The sequence below is a fragment of the Echiichthys vipera genome (genome assembly GCF_963691815.1).
Source record: "Echiichthys vipera genome assembly, chromosome: 12".
NCBI lineage: Eukaryota > Metazoa > Chordata > Actinopteri > Perciformes > Trachinidae > Echiichthys > Echiichthys vipera.
In genome coordinates, this window is record NC_139837.1 from 5,678,589 (window position 1) to 5,695,978 (window position 17,390).

The window sequence follows — 17,390 nt, forward strand, 5'->3', positions numbered from 1 at the left end:
GGAGGCTTTGAATTGAGAGCACATGTTCGACCCAACAGCTCGATAATCATTTGAAACATCACATTAAATGATTCTTGAAATAGTTGAAATGTGCAAATCAGATGATATATTTTGAAAGCACATTGACAAGATTGAAAGTTATGATAAAGCAGTTTTTAAACAACGTTAAAGGTCCATTTATTATTACTTTGGTGTGGGATCCCTGAGGGGCAAGTGAGGAAACCAACACAAGTCTTATCAAAATGGTTTTCTCTCTTGCGTAAAGGTGAAAAAAGATTTTGCCAGGATAATCTTTCATTTGTGAAACAGATGGGGAAAACGTCTTGCCAGGATACTTTCTCAATGTTACTGTCTTTTTTTCATCTGTGAAAACAGGGGGGCAGAAAAGTTTTGGCAGGTGAAATGATTAAATATTATATAACGGTGTTTGTTGGGCACCACTACCCCTTGTTCTAAATAGGACTAAAAGCATTTGATTCAGATTCAAGATTCAAGAAGCTTTATTTATCCCGAGGGAAATGATTGTGCAGCAGTTTCAATACAAAGGTGGGAAAGGATCAGAGTAACAATAAGCATAAACATTAATTTAAATCAAAAATAAAGCTAACGTAAAATAAATCAAGCAATGAACCAAGTGTGACAGAGTGCAACAGACATTGTGGTTAAACGTAGGTTTATACAATATACAACAATACGCAGCGTGCAGTTTAGCAGCAGATTGAAATAAAATAGGTACAAACTAAATAAGTGAGAAGGAGCGATAAGTGATAAGTGTTAAAAATGTTAAAAATGTTAAAAATGTAGCAGCATGTCCTACAGAACTAAGTGACAGTATGGAACAGTGGAGTGTAGCAGCATGTCCTACAGAACTAAGTGACAGTATGGCACAGTGGAGTGTAGCAGCATTTCGTACTGAAGTAAGTTACAGTAAACCACAGTGAAATGTAGCAGCATGTCCTAAAGCACATTGCGTTTACTTCTTGCAAGTTTTAATTTCTCCATAAACACAAGGTACACATATATACATATATTATAAGTAAGCAAGTCGTGTAACATTACTGTCACGTCTTTGTTTTGGCTCGATATGGTGCTAGAACATGGGGTAGTGCTGCACTACCATACACCGCATAACAACAACAAATGATCCTCATCTCATCTCATCTTCAGCCTCTTATCCGGGGTCGGGTCGCGGGGGCAGCAACTCCAGCAGGGGACCCCAAACTTCCCTTTCCTGGGCCACATTAACCAGCTCTAACTGGGGGATCCTGAGGCGTTCCCAGGCCAGTGTGGAGATCTAATCTCTCCACCTAGTCCTGGGTCTTCCCCGAGGCCTCCTCCCAGCTGGACGTGCCTAGAACACCTCCCTAGGGAGGCGCCCAGGGTTCATCCTTACCAGATGATCCTGAACCACCTCAACTGGCTCCTTTCAACGCAAAGGAGCAGCGGCTCTACTCCGAGTTCCTCACGGATGGCTGAACTTCTCCCCCTCTCTCTAAGGGAGACTCCAGCCCCCCTCCTGAGAAAACCCATTTCGGCCGCTTGTACCCACGACCTGGTTCTTTGGGTCCTGACCCAGCTTTCATGGCCATAGGTGAGGGTAGGAACCAAGATTGACCGGTAGATCGAGAGCTTTGTCTTCCTCAGCTCTCTTTTCGTCACAACGGTGCGGTAGAGCGACTGCAACACCGCCCCCGCTGCTCCGATTCTCCGGCCAAACTCACGCTCCATCGTCCCCTCACTCGTGAACATGATCCCGAGGTACTTGAACTCACAAATGATCCTGATGTAAAAAATATTTGGATCATTTATTTTCACCTTAGAAGATTAATTCTAGCAAAACCTTTTTTTTCTCCACCTGTTCTTAAGTCATGAAGACAGAAGAGAAAACTATTTCAAATTCAGAAAATGAATCAACACAATTGTTTTTCTCACTTGCCTCTCTCCCGTAGACATAACTGGTTTCAGCATTCAATCATATCACATTATCTTCCTCAGTACATGACGTTTTCCCCAGTTTGTGTGTTCAAGTTTCAGATTTCTTTAGGACTTTTAGTCCCTGTTTGCGTAACAGTTGAGGTTTTAAAGTTCAGTGGAAGAGTGGCTCGTCGTCCATTTTGAGAGATTGGCGGTTCCATCCCCAGCTCCCCCGGTCCACATGTCGAAGTGTCCTTGGGCAAGTGTAAATGTGGTGTGAATGGTTACATTAGATGGTCTGTAGATGTCCACGGCCATCTGTGTGAATGTCTGTCGAATGGGTGTGACAAGTAGTGTCAAAGCTCCTTGAGTAGTCAGAAGACTAGAAAGGTGCTATATAAATACATTTACCATATCATATTAACATATCATATAAAAATAAGCTCGTAGTTCTTCAGTATTTGACATTGTTTACTCCTTCCTGTAGTTCAAAGTATCTCTGTACGACTCCAATGCCAATTTCCCAACCTCTGCCACAATTTGTATCTGGGTTTATTTACTTATTACCGCCAGAAGGACTTCAGTGCAGTACAAATTGTTTTTATGACTTCCAGTCTCCACATTTGGAGCAGCGTAAGATAACCATGTTGGTTGAATGAAGCTTTGAGGTCGAGCGCGGAGGCTCTGGAAACAATCAGTGGTAAAAAGTGATGTGTTTTGCTAAGATATTTGACCTTTTGTGTGTTGTTCAGGTTGCCATTTTTTACAATTTTGTCTGTATGATACTTTAATGTTCTCTTTGTGTTTAATATATGTGAACTCCCGTCGTCTTGCATTGCAGATAGAAGTTGCTGTCGCTAAAAAGATGAAACAACCAAAATCCCTTGCATCTGAAAGCAAGATGAGAAAAATTCCTTTTTTTCCTTCTCTTTCCTGCTATTGTGAAGTGATCTGAGGGAATGCTGTTTGATTAGTGCCAAACGACCCGCCATTGTTTGTGCGTATGTGTAGCTCTAAGTAGTATTCGTCCCACGGGAGTCATTTAATCTGCAGAGTTTAACTTTGAGTGATTCCTGGTGGTTTCTTTACTTTCATTCCTTCACCTCTAACCCCGGCTCCATTGTCAGTGAGGAAGTGCGGGTGGAGCTGAAGGAGTTCACAGCTCATGGATGTGGACCCTCCCAACAATTAGGACCCACGCTGAAGCATGTGCAACACATTCAAGCTGAAACTCATGCGACCATAACGTTGGAGGTGTGAGCGAGAACACCATCAACAGAGGAAAACAAGTATTTGGTTTGTTTCCTTCACAGATTAAATTCTCAAAATGCGTAAGAGACAGTGAGGTTGCTGTGTTCCCTTAGGTGCGTCGATTCCCAGGCGGAGAGACGGAGAGGAGAAGGTGAGTGACATCTGAAGACTGTCTGGCCTCGGGCAGGGAAGATGACACCCTGAGAGACATGCCTGTATACAGTCCCATGGCAAACACACACACACACACACACACACACACACACACACACACACACACACACACACACACACACACACACACACACACACACACACACACACACACACACACACACACACACACACACACACACAGATTGTATGTGTGGAGTTATTGCATAAATGAGTCATTTAAAACTATGTTTGAAAACTTGAACAACATTTTGGGAATTTCCTGCTTCACTTTCTTGTAGATAGTCATTCTCATTTATTTAGAAGAAGAAGAAGAAGAAGAAGAAGAAGAAGAAGAAGAAGAAGAAGAAGAAGAAGAAGAAGAAGAAGAATTACTTTATTGATCCCGCAACGGGGAAATTTAATTTTTTCACTCTTATTATTAATCATGTTACACACACACACACCCGAAATACACACATGCACAACCAGGACCTATATACATGCAATTAAGGAGAGATGTTAGAGCGAGGGGGCTGACAGTGACCGGCGCCCCGAGCAGTTGGGGGTTCGGTGCCTTGCTCAACAGCACCTCGGCAGTGCCCCGGAGATGAACTGGCACCTCTCCAGCCACCAGTCCACGCTCCATACATGGTCCACACAGGGACTTATTTGGGAACCAGCAACCCTACGGTTCCCTGCCAAGTCACCTATGGACTGAGCTACTGCCGCCCCAAGTATTAGAAACATTTTCAGCGATTAGACCCCTTTGTGACATCACTATATATTGCAAGGTTAGAGTTAGAGTAGTAGTAGAGAGTTGAGTAGTGATGGAGGCTAAACACTGGTAGTGATGGTGATGAATGAAGAGGATGCTGAGCTCTGAGTGAGAATAGGAGCTTCTGTTACGCTCAGACCTGGGTGCTGGAAATGATGGACTGGAGGGTGAATGGGTGAAGGAGGGTTCGCAATAAAAGGACAGCTGACAGCAACAGAGAGGAGAACAGATATAAATGTTGACAGCAAAGATGTGATTGGCTAAATCTGGTTTGTTAAATTCAAATATCAAATATCAGCTGAGGGGTGCAGAGGGAGCAGGAGAATAGGGAGAAAGAGAGGGGAATGAGAACGAGTAACATTAGATAGTCTTCCTGATTGAACTTAGGCTAAGCTTCATAATGGAGATATTAAAATATTGTTATATTCTTCTTCTTCTTCTTCTTCTTCTTCTTCGTCTTCTTCTTCGTCTGCTTCTTCTTCTTCTTCTTCTTCTTCTTCTTCTTCTTCTTCTTCTTCTTCTTCTTCTTCTTCTTCTTCTTCTTCTCCTTCTTCTTCTTCTTCTTCTTATTTTCTATGTCTATATTCGCAATGAGGAGAGTTAGAAGAAAAGGTAAAGTGAGACTTATATTGATGGGATAAAATCATAAACGGTAACACTGCATCGTCAATCCATCCCTGTGTGAAGACAATTTGATTCAAGCACTGGAATGGCTCTACCCCTAGCCATTAAAACTAATAGATAAAAAGGTGATTAAGAAATGTAACCATATTGAATAGCTTTTGCTATTCATCAAAATGTGATGAGTGGTAACTTTAAAACCCTGGAAAAAGCCCTGGAACAAATTTTGGTCAACACCAAAAACATCAAAAACTTCCTCCCTGTGAGGAATACATTACTGTGAAATCGTTTGACTCTGATGAAACTATTTTCCAAACCCCAAATCTCAAATCTTTTTAACGACAAACAACTGGAAACAGGAAAGCATAATCTCTTTGGGAATTAAAGCACTTTTCCCTCTGAAGTGAAGAGCTTGATTAACACCCTGAAGACATATGATGGATATTCAAGGACGGATCACGCTCCATCCACCCTCCTCTGCCCTCCACTCCCCTTCTCCCTCCCCTGAGGCTTCTCCTCCCTGACGTTCCTCTCGGTAAAGTCACGGAATCTCCCTAAATTCCCGTCTGAGCACTGCAGCTGCTCATTGTCTCATTTATGAAACAAAGACTAGTGCTGAAAAATGCTACAGCAGCACAATGCACGCACAGTTGCCCAGTGACTTAGTGTGTCAGTGGAAGGGTGTTTCCCTGATAGGAAACTACAGTATGTGAAAGTGGGAGAACAGAAACAATGCAGAATAACATTTAACTCACAACTCACACTACTTTTATCATCTATCATCTTTAATGTTGTTCAACCAGTTAATGGCAAAAAGAATGGTGTATAGATCAGTGCAGCGGCAGCAGCAGCAGCAGCAGTAAAGAGTACAATGTTTACCTCAAAGTTGTACTGAAGTACTTGAGTAAATGCACTTACAGTGGTTCTACCAGTGGTTACCAAATGTGGGTGAAGCGTCATGTTGTTCTCATTCCACTAGAGGGGAGTGTTGCATTGATTATTGCTGCTGCAGGATTTGGTGATCCAAAAGGAAGGCATAGAATCAAAAACATCTCTAAAAATGGTCGAGAGCTGGTGCAGATGTGAGAGCCTTGGGAGGTCTATGCGTCCTCTCGTAAAAGCAATGGAGAGTACACATGCAACATGAATTATCTATTTAGCAGCAGCAGCATCATCAAAACAACACTGTTATTGATGTCTCTGCTGTACTAAAAACATCTAGTGTGTGTGTTTGTGTGTGTGTGTGTGTGTGTGTGTGTGTGTGTGTGTGTGTGTGTGTGTGTGTGTGTGTGTGCGTGCATGCATGTGTGTGTGTGTGCCGCCTGCTTGTGTGATTGACAAGTCAGAACAGCCAGAGTAAACATTAAAGGAGGCTTGTGAGTGCTAATGAAAGGTTGAAGGGTGTGTGTTTGTGTGTGTACGGACGATATCAATCACTAAACGTAAAGCATGCTGACTAACAGAGGTCGAAAGCAGCTCAGGAGAGACAAAAGGGAGCTCTCAGGTAGATTCCCACTGTTGCAACACAACGGCTGTGAACTCTGTGTCATGTCTGGCCACTGGCTCTCAGCCAGTCAGTGAGCTGGATGGAGGGAAGGCCCTGCCAAGATGATAGATGAGGATTAAAAAGTATTATGAACTGACACTGATTTAAAAAAAAAAAAAACACAAACACCCAACAGGTCAGATCATGCCTCTGCTGTTTCTCCTGTCTGGCGTTTTCGTGGCATTTTCCACTCGTACCAAGGCTCGGCAGTCACGTTCAACGCGCATTTGCAACTAAAAGATATATGTGTGCTTGCCGTAAAATGTATTTAGGAGCATGTGTGCGAATAACCTCACATTAAGGGAACTTCTCTCCTCTTTATTGGCTCCCTATTGATTCATATATTTGTGATCAGCAGGAGAATAACTCTTTTTCACTTTCATTTTTGTAAAAGTTGGAAAGCATAACCGCAGAATAGTTTATATACATTACAAGTATTTATTTGTGTATTTATACATTAGCTAAAGGTGGCATATGATAACTGTGCTGGTTGGATAACACATTGAATCAATACATGGAGGCTCTGGAAACAATCAGTGCTAAAAAAGTGATGTGTTTAAATTAGATATTATTATTTAGTCTATTTAAACTCATGGCTCAAATATGATTTTTTTGCTCTTATTAAACAACATATAAGTTGTACTAAATGATTAAAGGATAGCAGCGGCATTCTGAGTTAAGTAATGAACATCAGGAAGTATAATTCTGATGCACATTGAGCATTTCCTCTCGTTGAACGACTGCAGCTGAACATTACTCTGTAGGATGTTGTCTAAAATAAATAATAATCACAAGAACATATATAGTTTTGTGTTTTTCTTACTTTTTCAAGGCCCATGTTGCCATAATATATGACCAAAACGATGTAAATATGCAACAAGCCAACAACAAGTCATGTACAAAGTCATTTCAGTCACACACAACCTCCATGTGCAGAACTGATGCAACATTCACACTTTTACTATCATCAGATCAGATCAGAAATACTTTAATGGTTGTTAAAAAGCATTCTGGGAAATATGAAAAATACACTTTGTTACAAAATAACTTTCACCAAATTTAACATCACAGGCTGATGATGCATAACAGTGTAACTGGATTTGTTTGCAAGTAAATAAACAGAACAATTCATGCTTAATCGATATGACTTGGCATTTATTGACGCCCCAAATCAGTTTCTTCATAAATCACAACACAGAGGAAGAATATGTCCCAATATATAAAAGATGTGAAAATCAATTTAGAAATAAAATACATTGTTTTAAAGCCTTTCGGTTTAAATGCTTGGATCTTCGGAGCAAATGTTGCACCTCAGACGTCCTGCATGTTACTTTTACATCTCAGGGGCGTTTCATACATGTAGACAGCTCAGAGCAGATATTTGGGAGAATGACAGACTACTTACTCGTGACTCATTCATGTTCCATATGTAGCCTATCTCTCTTCGAACAGTTAAACCACAGAACGTTTAATATTACTCAACTAAGGTCATTTAAGTAGAAAACAATATAAAAAATTGAAGGAAACTTAAGTAAATAGTGCATTTTGTTAGTGATTGTCAAGCGTCATCTGTTAAGGAAGACATCATCTTCTTATGGTGCAGGGAGCAGAAGATGTCTGTTTACCACAGCTGGGTGAAAATCCATGGTGAACACAAAAAAAAGCCCCATTACAAATATACAATTTACAGATGTTATGTGTCCCATGTTTGATGGTAAATTTATTTCTTCTTACAAGAGCCTGACTCCAGCCATGCTGACGTCAGTGTGCTGAAATGCCGACAATGACAATACTAAAGTGCTGATGCTAAGAAGATAATCTTAGTGTGTTAGCACGTCATCGACACATTTCACTGAAAACCCAGCCTGGTCTCACTAAAAGGCGTGTGAATGACACGCTATTTCTCTCAAGCCATCTCGCATATAATTACAACGCATGTCATGATTTTTGCGTGTCATTTCATGCCATGTAGTCTCAATTGACGTGTATGGTGCAGAGATGGCGTTGTCATTTGACGCACAAATGTCATTGAGGGAAAACCCACGTGGTGGAGCTTTCTGTCAGAGGGTTGTTTTTAAATCAATATTTCATGTGAAGGATGGCTGAAATAACGGGCGTGAAATGCCCTAACCCTAACCCTAACCCTGACCCTAACCCTAACCCTAACCCTGACCCTAACCCTAACCCTAACCCTGACCCTAACCCTGACCCTAACCCTGACCCTAACCCTAACCCCTAACCCTAACCCTGACCCTGACCCTAACCCTGACCCTGACCCTAACCCCTAACCCTAACCCTAACCCTGACCCTAACCCCTAACCCTAACCCTAACCCTGACCCTAACCCTAACCCTGACCCTAACCCTAACCCTAACCCTGACCCTAACCCCTAACCCTAACCCTGACCCTAACCCCTAACCCTAACCCAGACCCTAACCCTAACCCTAACCCTGGGGAACTACGGGCGTTAAATGACACGCGAAAAGCTTAATATGCGTAGACATGCACGTGAAAAGTCATGCAAGTCATGAAAAGTGGCGTGCTATTTATACGCCCTCCCATGAGACCACGTTGGAAAACCACAAATGTCGAGCTTGCAGTTGCACTAGAGCAGGGGTCAGGGGATCCCCAACATCATTGGGATTCATCCTCTGGGGGTAACATGACAATGTTACCCCCAGAGGATGAAAACAACAAAACAACATTTCATCGCAATCCATTCTATCCCATCGTTGACGGCATACGGGACGATATGATAATTTCATGTCATGATTATCCAGGCCAAAATAATTGTGATTCACAATATTATCCCAATAGGCTAATCATGGATATATATCAGTATACTTCAAACTCTTCAAACATACTGGAACCTCAGACAGTATGCATCTTTTTTTTCAGGGACAGTCAATCAATCTTAAATGAGGAAATCATAAATCACAAGGTCCCCCTGATTAAAAATAGAGTATGCCATTAAAAAACCCCAGGAGAACACTTTCATTATCTTCTATTAATAAGTTACATAAAAATGAGAAGAGGATTTTCTGTCAAATAAAATAAACTCTACTTTCTTTGAACTATAACTCATGGGCTAAACTGCCGTTTTAATGATACAGTTAGAGGAAAAACTACTCACCAGTCAAGTCAGTTCACCGCTAAACCCATAATTCAGTTACATGTGAAATATATTGCTCTTGCATTTGTGAATAAGGATCAGTGTACTGATGCGGTTCCCTCCAGTGGAGGAACCTGATTCATTTATCCATCAGTGGAAAGCTTGTGGCTGTGATTAAGTGTGTGTGTTAGCTGCTCACACTGTTAGCCATGCTAATGTTAACATATTTTTTTGTTCTCCACTGCCAGCAGACATTAAATTGCTAACAGACCTCAAAGAATCTTCCAAATATAAACGTCATACGTACATGAATATGTGTATCTGCAGGAACATAACGGCCCTCAGCTTATATTTGAAGCAAAAAGCGGATGATTAAGCCCTCAAGTCGGATTCATAAAGCAAGAGCCAGTGCATTTGTATCAGTGAAACATACACACACACACATGCACCCATAAAGACACTTTCATTCACTTGCACACACACATAAACACTCTTACAAGTTGTTCTGCAGCCAGTTGAGGTAACCCCTAAGTGCTCTCTTCCCTACATCAAAGTCCATTGGCCAGGTTATAAAGCTTAAACATCCGTGGAAGCCGTCATCATAGTGGTCGCTAGTAACTGTGACTCCTGCGTCCTGTAAGCGGCGTGCGTACATCAGGCCATCATCCCTCAACACGTCATGCTCGCATGTTAGGATGTATGCTCGGGGGCATTTAGCTAAAACTTCCGGTCCCGCTAACAGTGGTGACGCCCTCACGTCCAGCAGACCCGGCACCTCGTTCGCTGACCCCTGTGAACCCTTTTCCGCAATCAGAGGCCTGTAGCTCTTCTTGTGTTTCGGGGGCAGGAGGACGGTCCAGTCTACCCGGGCCCTCAGCTCTGGGGTGATGTTTGGGTGATGTAAGGAGCTGTGGTTGTTGGCCAGCAACTGGGAGCGCAGGGAGAGGTCCGCACCGAGGTACTGAAGCCAGAAATGGACCATGAGGGTCCGGTAGAGGATGGGTATGTTTTGGTTCTGCAAGTAGGAGGGCGTGTTGAAGTCCAGAGCCTGGAGCACCGGGTAGATTAACGCCTGGACGCTGAATTTCACACTCATAGTGTCATCTAAGGAAATCTGGGAGAATATAAAAACACATAACCTTTTGATTTACATTTACAGTACAGTTGTTACACAACATTCTTACAGGAGATCTCTTTGGTATGTACCTCCTGAGAGACCGCAGCAGCCAGGTTCCCTCCAGCACTGTCACCTGCAACAGCCACACGCTCGGGGTCGATTGCATACCTGGCCTGAACCTCTGGGGACAAGAAGTGCTTAGCAGCGGCGAGGCAGTCTAAATATGGGACTGGAAAACGCACCTCTGGATACAGACGATACCTATACAGACATTTGTTGCAAATTAGGATTTACTTAGAAAACTTTGGAGGATGTGAGTTCACTTCAACCTGTGAAGGCACTTGTAAAACTCTCTCAAGTCTGAGTTAACATACAAATATGTTTTTATATTTCTTAAAGTGTTTTGAAATTGCAGATTAGCATCGCACACTTACTCAACAGAGACCACGACAGTGTTGAGCTCGTCGGACAACATCCGGTTGATCTTATCATACGTCCCCTTCTCTGAGAACGTAAGAGTTGAATTTCCGCAGAAGGCACAAAGAAACACACAGGTTAAATAAAATAAATCAAAATACTATCGATCTGCTGGTTTCGTAAGGCTAAATTTAAGATCTTAATGTTTAGTCGCATTTATAACCCATTTAAAATACAAAATAAAAAAAACAAAGCTAACAAAACTAGCCTTTTATATATATTTTATTTATCTGAATACAGTGCTAAGAGCAGAAACCATAGAGAGAAATAAAGTGCACACTCTGCTTCTAACACTGAGTACACTATTTGCACCTTTAGAGGAAAAACAGTTATGATTATGTGATAAAAAAAATATTTCTATGTTCTCAAATTTTGGCAGGTTTTTTTGTTCTGACTTAATTTTGTACTTCAAGAGAGCAGGAACCATACTCACTGGTACTACCGAGGGCCCAGCCTCCTCCGTGGATGAACATCACCCCTCTCCTCAGATGACCCTCCCCTCCGGCCGGGGGTTCATACACACGGACGGGGACGCCGGCGAAAGTGACGTCGCTGACTTTAACTCCGGGCATGACGTCTCCGCCCGACTCTGAACCACGCAGCCCCTCCATCATGCCGTCGAAACCCTCCGTGGACTGCCTGAGTGAGCTGATGTAATTGTTAAAGCCCAGCCAAGACTTCAAGGAGGCCTGAAGACAGAGAAGATATTCAAGACCCATTTAGGCCCAGAGTGAAAACAGCATGTAGGAGAAAGGGATTCGGGGGAAAAAGACAAAATTCATCCATTGGCATTCATCCACTGGCATGGACTTGAGACACAACCCTCTCGCCCCGTCACCTCTGTCCTTCTGCACTGCGACTTAATGATGTGTCTCTGTCTGTCCTCATCCCCGCAAACATCTCAGACGGTTTCAATAGTCAGGGTCAACAAAGATCAGCAGACACGGCTGCTCGGCACAGCGGGGACACAGAGACATATTGGCCTTAACAAAGTTTCATAATAATATTACTTTGACCTATTCCTTAAGAAGAAGAATTACTTTATTTGAATTTGGAAATTGAATTTTGTCACCTACTTGAATTATTATTCATGTTACACACACAGGCCCGAAATACACACACATGCACAGACAGGACCTGTACATGCAATTAAGGAGAGATGTTAGAGCGAGGGGGCTGCCAGTGACCGGCGCCCCGAGCAGTTAGGGGTTTGGTGCCTTGCTCAACAGCACCTCGGCAGTGCCCAGGAGATGAACTGGCACCTCTCCAGCCACCAGTCCACGCTCCATACATGGTCCACACAGGGACTTGGTTGGGAACCAGCAACCCTACGGTTCCCTGCCAAGTCACCTATGGACTGAGCTACTGCCGCCTCAAGTTTTAGAAACATTTTCAGCGATTAGACCCCTTTGTGACATCACTATATATTGCAAGGTTAGAGTTAGAGTAGTAGTAGAGAGTTGAGTGGTGATGGAGGCTAAACACTGTTAGTGATGGTGATGAATGAAGAGGATGCTGAGATCTGCGTGAGAATAGGAGCTTCTGTTGCGCTCAGACCTGGGTGCTGGAAATGATGGACTGCAGGGTGAATGGGTGGAGGAGGGTTCGCAATAAAAGGACAGCTGACAGCAACAGAGAGGAGAACAGATATAAATGTTGACAGCAAAGATATGATTGGCTAAATCTGGTTTGTTAAATTCAAATATAAAATACCCCTAATCAGCTGAGGGGTGCAGAGGGAGCAGCGACCCTACAGTTCTCACCTATGGACTGAGCTACTGCCCCTTAAGGTGGAAAAAAACCAACGTGGCAACATATTTTGAATTTCTATACCCCGGCCCATAACTCTACCAGTCTGCCTGTAAGCTTACGCATCCTTGCTCTTTTTAATAAATCACTGAACTGTCCTGTCTTTCCTGGATTGCCTGCATTTGGGTCCTGACCCGTACTTAAAAAAAAAAATAAAGTCAGAAATCTGCTCTGCATAAGATCGGTCTGTGCTCTCTCTGGATGTATTTACGTAAACCCCCTTACATCTAACTGCACGGAATAAAACCGTAGTATTTTATTTTCCTGTTTTAATGTTTTGTATTAGTACTTTATGTGATTGATTTTTTTTTAAATTTTACTGTAGTGCTGTGATGCAGGCTATAGTACTTGTTTCAGTGTTTTTTTTGTTACCATTTTGTTGTTGTTTTTATGTTTCGTTGACCTGTAATTTTTAACTCTGGCGGGGAAATACAATTGTATTCTATTCTATTCAAAAACATACTTTACACTGGTGAGTTTTTGAACTACGCTTTGTCATAACATGTGCAAAAATTCTTGCACAGGTCAGCTGCGGAAAAGAAAAAAAAGAGCATTTATTATACAGTCCATGATAGTTAATGTTATAAAAGAACACACACAACCTGTTTAAGGACTACACCCTAAAGGTAGAATATTAATCCGCAAGCCCGCTCAGCCTGTGTGGCAATAACTGTCATCATAAGGCCACTTCACCTTTGTGCCAGTTTCAAAATGTATAACAAAGGTTAGGGGGAGGTCTTCACTTTGCAACAGATTGGCAAACGGCGTGGCTGTTTCCAAATCAAACTGTTAATGTCCTGAAAAAGCTCTCTCTCACAAAGTCTGCACATGTCATGCTTCTGTTACCAGTGTGTTGTAACGGATACGAGCATGAAAAGACCTTCTGTTAAAGAAAAGCACTGTTAGACCTTACATAACTTACACCCAGAACAGTGTTGAAGTGCTTCAGGAGCACATGGTGTGCCTTAGATATCTGGAAATACACTGCTGAAATAAATACACATTGTATGACACTCATTTTGCAATCATATCTATACATAAACCTGGCATTTCAGGGTTGATATTATATAACACGTGGCTTAAGAAGGTATAAGCTTAGTACAGGCCTTGTGTGTTCCTATTTTAGGTAAAGAGGTGTGTCTTTTTTTATCAATGATTACACAGAAGGGGGTTCAAATATGCAGCACATGCCAATAAGGTTTTTGTGTGTGCAAAACCACTGCTGTCAATAATGTTAGTATTCATTTGTGCAGATTAGATCATAATTACAGGTAAAGTTGCTCAGCCCAGCACATAATGCATCTCCCATAATAAAACAATCATCTCTTCTCTCACCAGGTGGCTCACTGACCGGAACCCAGCATCCAGCATCATCAGCTTCCACGGCTCCTGGATGGCATCGGGCAGCGGGATGTAAACATAATACGCGAGTGCCACCGTTAGTGACACTGTAATAACAGCTGGCACCAGCCTCATCTTGTGCCTGACAGCTTTATTCTCCTCGGTGAGGTGACAGAGGATCCAGACTGACTCCACTGGGCTGCAGCTGCTACTCTCTGATTCGTCACTGGAGGGCCTGGGAGGGCCAACCAGGCTCCACTGTTACACTACAAATGACTTTATTGGACCGATAAGGGTAAGGAAAGAAACCTTCAAAATAAAACCTTTATTGACATCCGTTTTACTCTGAGCCTGTTGTCTGAAAACCAAACTGTTTAATCTATTGTTGATATGTTTTATAAATATTTTGCATATATTTTCCGCTTTAAAAACATACATCACGAAGTCCTAGTCATGTCACGTTGCAGTCAATTTCTGCATAACACTGACTTGTGCTTTTATTTTGAAGTGTGCGTGTCAGCAACGAATGGGCATCTGGGTAATGAGTTTTTTGTGACTTCTACGGGTTGGTACAAAGTTGTATTTCTAACCTGTGACCACAGAGAGGCACAAAAGAGCTGAAGAGTGCAGCCAGGACTCCACACATACGTATACATTTATGCATGTTATGTTTATAGAGAACTATCTGTATGTTTCATCATCCTCAAGTGAAACAAGAAACAATAAAGTTGGCAACAGCAACTTATTACTACTGTAATCATTGAAAATATTTACTTAACTGTAGCAAATGCGAATGTAATCTAAATCTAATTGAAATGACTTTTTTTTCCCCTTTGAGAAAACAATAAAACCTGCAGAGATACATATGACCTTCTATTTATCATCTCAGATGATGCAAAATGTGAGTGTTTGCAGTGTAATTTAATCACATTGCATTGCAGGTGCATTAAATTAAGATTTCAGCTCCAGATTGAGCTTGTTGCTCATCTCCCCATGTTAGAGAGTAAGTCTGGTGTGAAAGTGCAGGATGTAGTAAAAGTCAACCTGGTGAATAGGTGCAATAAAACCCCATCTCTTGCAACAGCTGCTTTACACACGTTACAACTCTTAACTAGAAATAGGATAAAAGGGGCGGCAGTAGCTCCGTCCATAGGTGACTTGGCTGGGAATCGGAGGGTTGCCGGTTTGAGTCCCTGTGTGGACCATGAATGGAGCGTGTACTGTTAGCTGGAGAGGTGTCAGTCCATCTCCTGGGCACTGCCGAGGTGCTGTTAAGCAAGGCACCGAACCCCCAAAACTGCTCGGGGCGCTGGTCACTGGCAGCCCCCTCGCTCTAACATCTCTCCATTAATTGCATGTATATGGGTCCTGTTTGTGCATGTGTGTGTATTTCGGGCCTTTGTGTGTGTGTTACCTGAATAATAATAATAGAGTGAAAAAATTAAATTTCCCCGTTGCGGGACTAATAAAGGAATTCTTCTTCTTCTTCTAAAACACGTTTAACTCTGAACTGATGTGGATATCTTTAATGAGCACACTGAGGAGGGGCGTCTGACCCGAAACGTTCGTGTGGCTACTGAATAAATCAGTAAACCTGAAGTGCTGTCCTTATCTTTATTCTTACAACTCTTAATTATGCAATTTCCTGTTAATGCAATCAATAAGTCCATAACAATACTCTTCTACTGATGCAATAATCATATTAACATGGATCTCCTGTTTAATGTAAGCAAGGTAACAACTGCTAATGAAATCCAAGTGTGTTCATTCTTTTTAAACCCAGCATATTAGTTATTAAATAGCTGTGAGCGGGTGATATTAGGGTGAGAAGTTCAGCATCCGTGAGGAACTCGGAGTAGAGCCGCTGTTCCTTTGCGTTGAAAGGAGCCAGTTGAGGTGGTTCAGGATCATCTGGTAAGGATGAACCCTGGGCGCCTCCCTAGGGAGGTGTTCCAGGCACGTCCAGCTGGGAGGAGGCCTCGGGGAAGACCCAGGACCAGGTGGAGAGATTAGATCTCCACACTGGCCTGGGAACGCCTCAGGATCCCCCAGTTAGAGCTGATTAATGTGGCCCGGGAAAGGGAAGTTTGGGGTCCCCTGCTGGAGCTGCTGCCCCCGCGACCTGACACTGGATAAGAGGTTGAAGATGAGATGAGATGAGATGAGTGGGGGATATACTGTACAGTGTATGTATTCACTTTTGACAATTAGTCAACTATCATTTCAGCGAAACAGAAAAACACGGATTGATCTGAAGTCATGGTCCTGTTTGTCTGGTAAGGTCAGAAGTGCTTTTCTCACAGACTATTGATGCCTTTTATGTGTCCACATCAATACTGGACTGGAGTGTTACTGGAAAGGATTTGTGATGTTGGACGGACATCAGAGTCATCATCCTGGTCGTTCACAGGCTATTGATCCCTTTATACCTCCTTACTGTTCTGTCTTTAGATAAAAGGTCATTCTTTTCTGTTTTGGTTCGGCCTGGTGTTCAAAGTTTATACTGGGACACGTCGATCCAAGCAAATCTGACACCAGTGAAAAATCTACACTTGTCAGCCCTGGAAAACTTGTTGTTTGCGTGACTTTCAGATTGATTACGGAAATGATTTGGCATCATACCCGCTGCATTCCGTCTGCATGATTTTTTAAATGGATTACAGCAATAATTTGGCATGAAATCAACACATTTTCTTCTTTTACGGATTATTTTAAAAGAGTAGGCGACAGAAGAGAATCAGAAATCATGAGTTTGGATAAAGGAAGGACGTCGTGCAGCAAATTCAAATCGACGAAGTTGCAATTATGTGTTATGCGTCTTAGACCACAGGGTGAAGGGTCTCGGTGTCACTGTGTTGCTCTCTCTCTCTCTGTGCTATTTATCGCCCTGTTTCTTCCCACGGTTTAACTTTTAAATGGACACTGTCTGTCCCTGGTGGCCCTGTGTGAGAATGTAAACAAACATCAGAGCTGATGAGGATCTGACCCCTGCACTGGAATGGTTTTCCAAAACATAGCAGCTAGGCCACCAGACCATGTCAGATTAGCCTCTTGGAAGACCAGACTGGGGTTCTCAGGAGAAGAGTGAAATCTTTAGCAAAAGAAAAAATGAGAATTGTAAATGTCAACGTGAGTGTTCATATTGGAAAATGGTCGAACGCTTAACTCTATGTTGTTTGCATTGCTGAAGTGGCCCTACAGTGATGTCACACAAACTCCAGATGGATGTCAAGATGGATGCGTCCTTTCAAAATAAGGCTACTCCAGCTTAA

General features: G+C 42.5%; 1 protein-coding gene across 1 annotated transcript; it reads right to left on the reverse strand.

Annotated features, from left to right (window-relative positions):
- Positions 1 to 8,718: 8,718 nt before the first annotated feature.
- On the reverse strand, positions 8,719 to 14,254 carry nceh1a (neutral cholesterol ester hydrolase 1a). The gene is made up of 5 exons (XM_083924900.1): positions 14,113 to 14,254; positions 11,402 to 11,657; positions 10,926 to 10,995; positions 10,581 to 10,752; positions 8,719 to 10,488 (listed from the first exon to the last, which is right to left on the reverse strand). Exons 1-5 carry the CDS (start codon positions 14,251 to 14,253, stop codon positions 9,868 to 9,870), a joined length of 1,260 nt encoding a protein of 419 aa, XP_083781026.1. The 5' UTR covers position 14,254; the 3' UTR covers positions 8,719 to 9,867.
- Between the last annotated feature and the right edge of the window lie 3,136 nt (positions 14,255 to 17,390).

Excerpts from the sequence above, each read along its gene's own strand:
- nceh1a (XM_083924900.1), bottom strand. The coding sequence starts at position 14,253 with ATGAGGCTGGTGCCAGCTGTTATTACAGTGTCACTAACGGTGGCACTC. Across the intron at positions 10,996-11,401 it reads CTGGGCCCTCGGTAGTACCA|AGAAGGGGACGTATGATAAG; the intron begins GTGAGTATGGTT and ends TTACGTTCTCAG. Across the intron at positions 10,489-10,580 it reads CTGCTGCGGTCTCTCAGGAG|ATTTCCTTAGATGACACTAT; the intron begins GTACATACCAAA and ends ATATTCTCCCAG.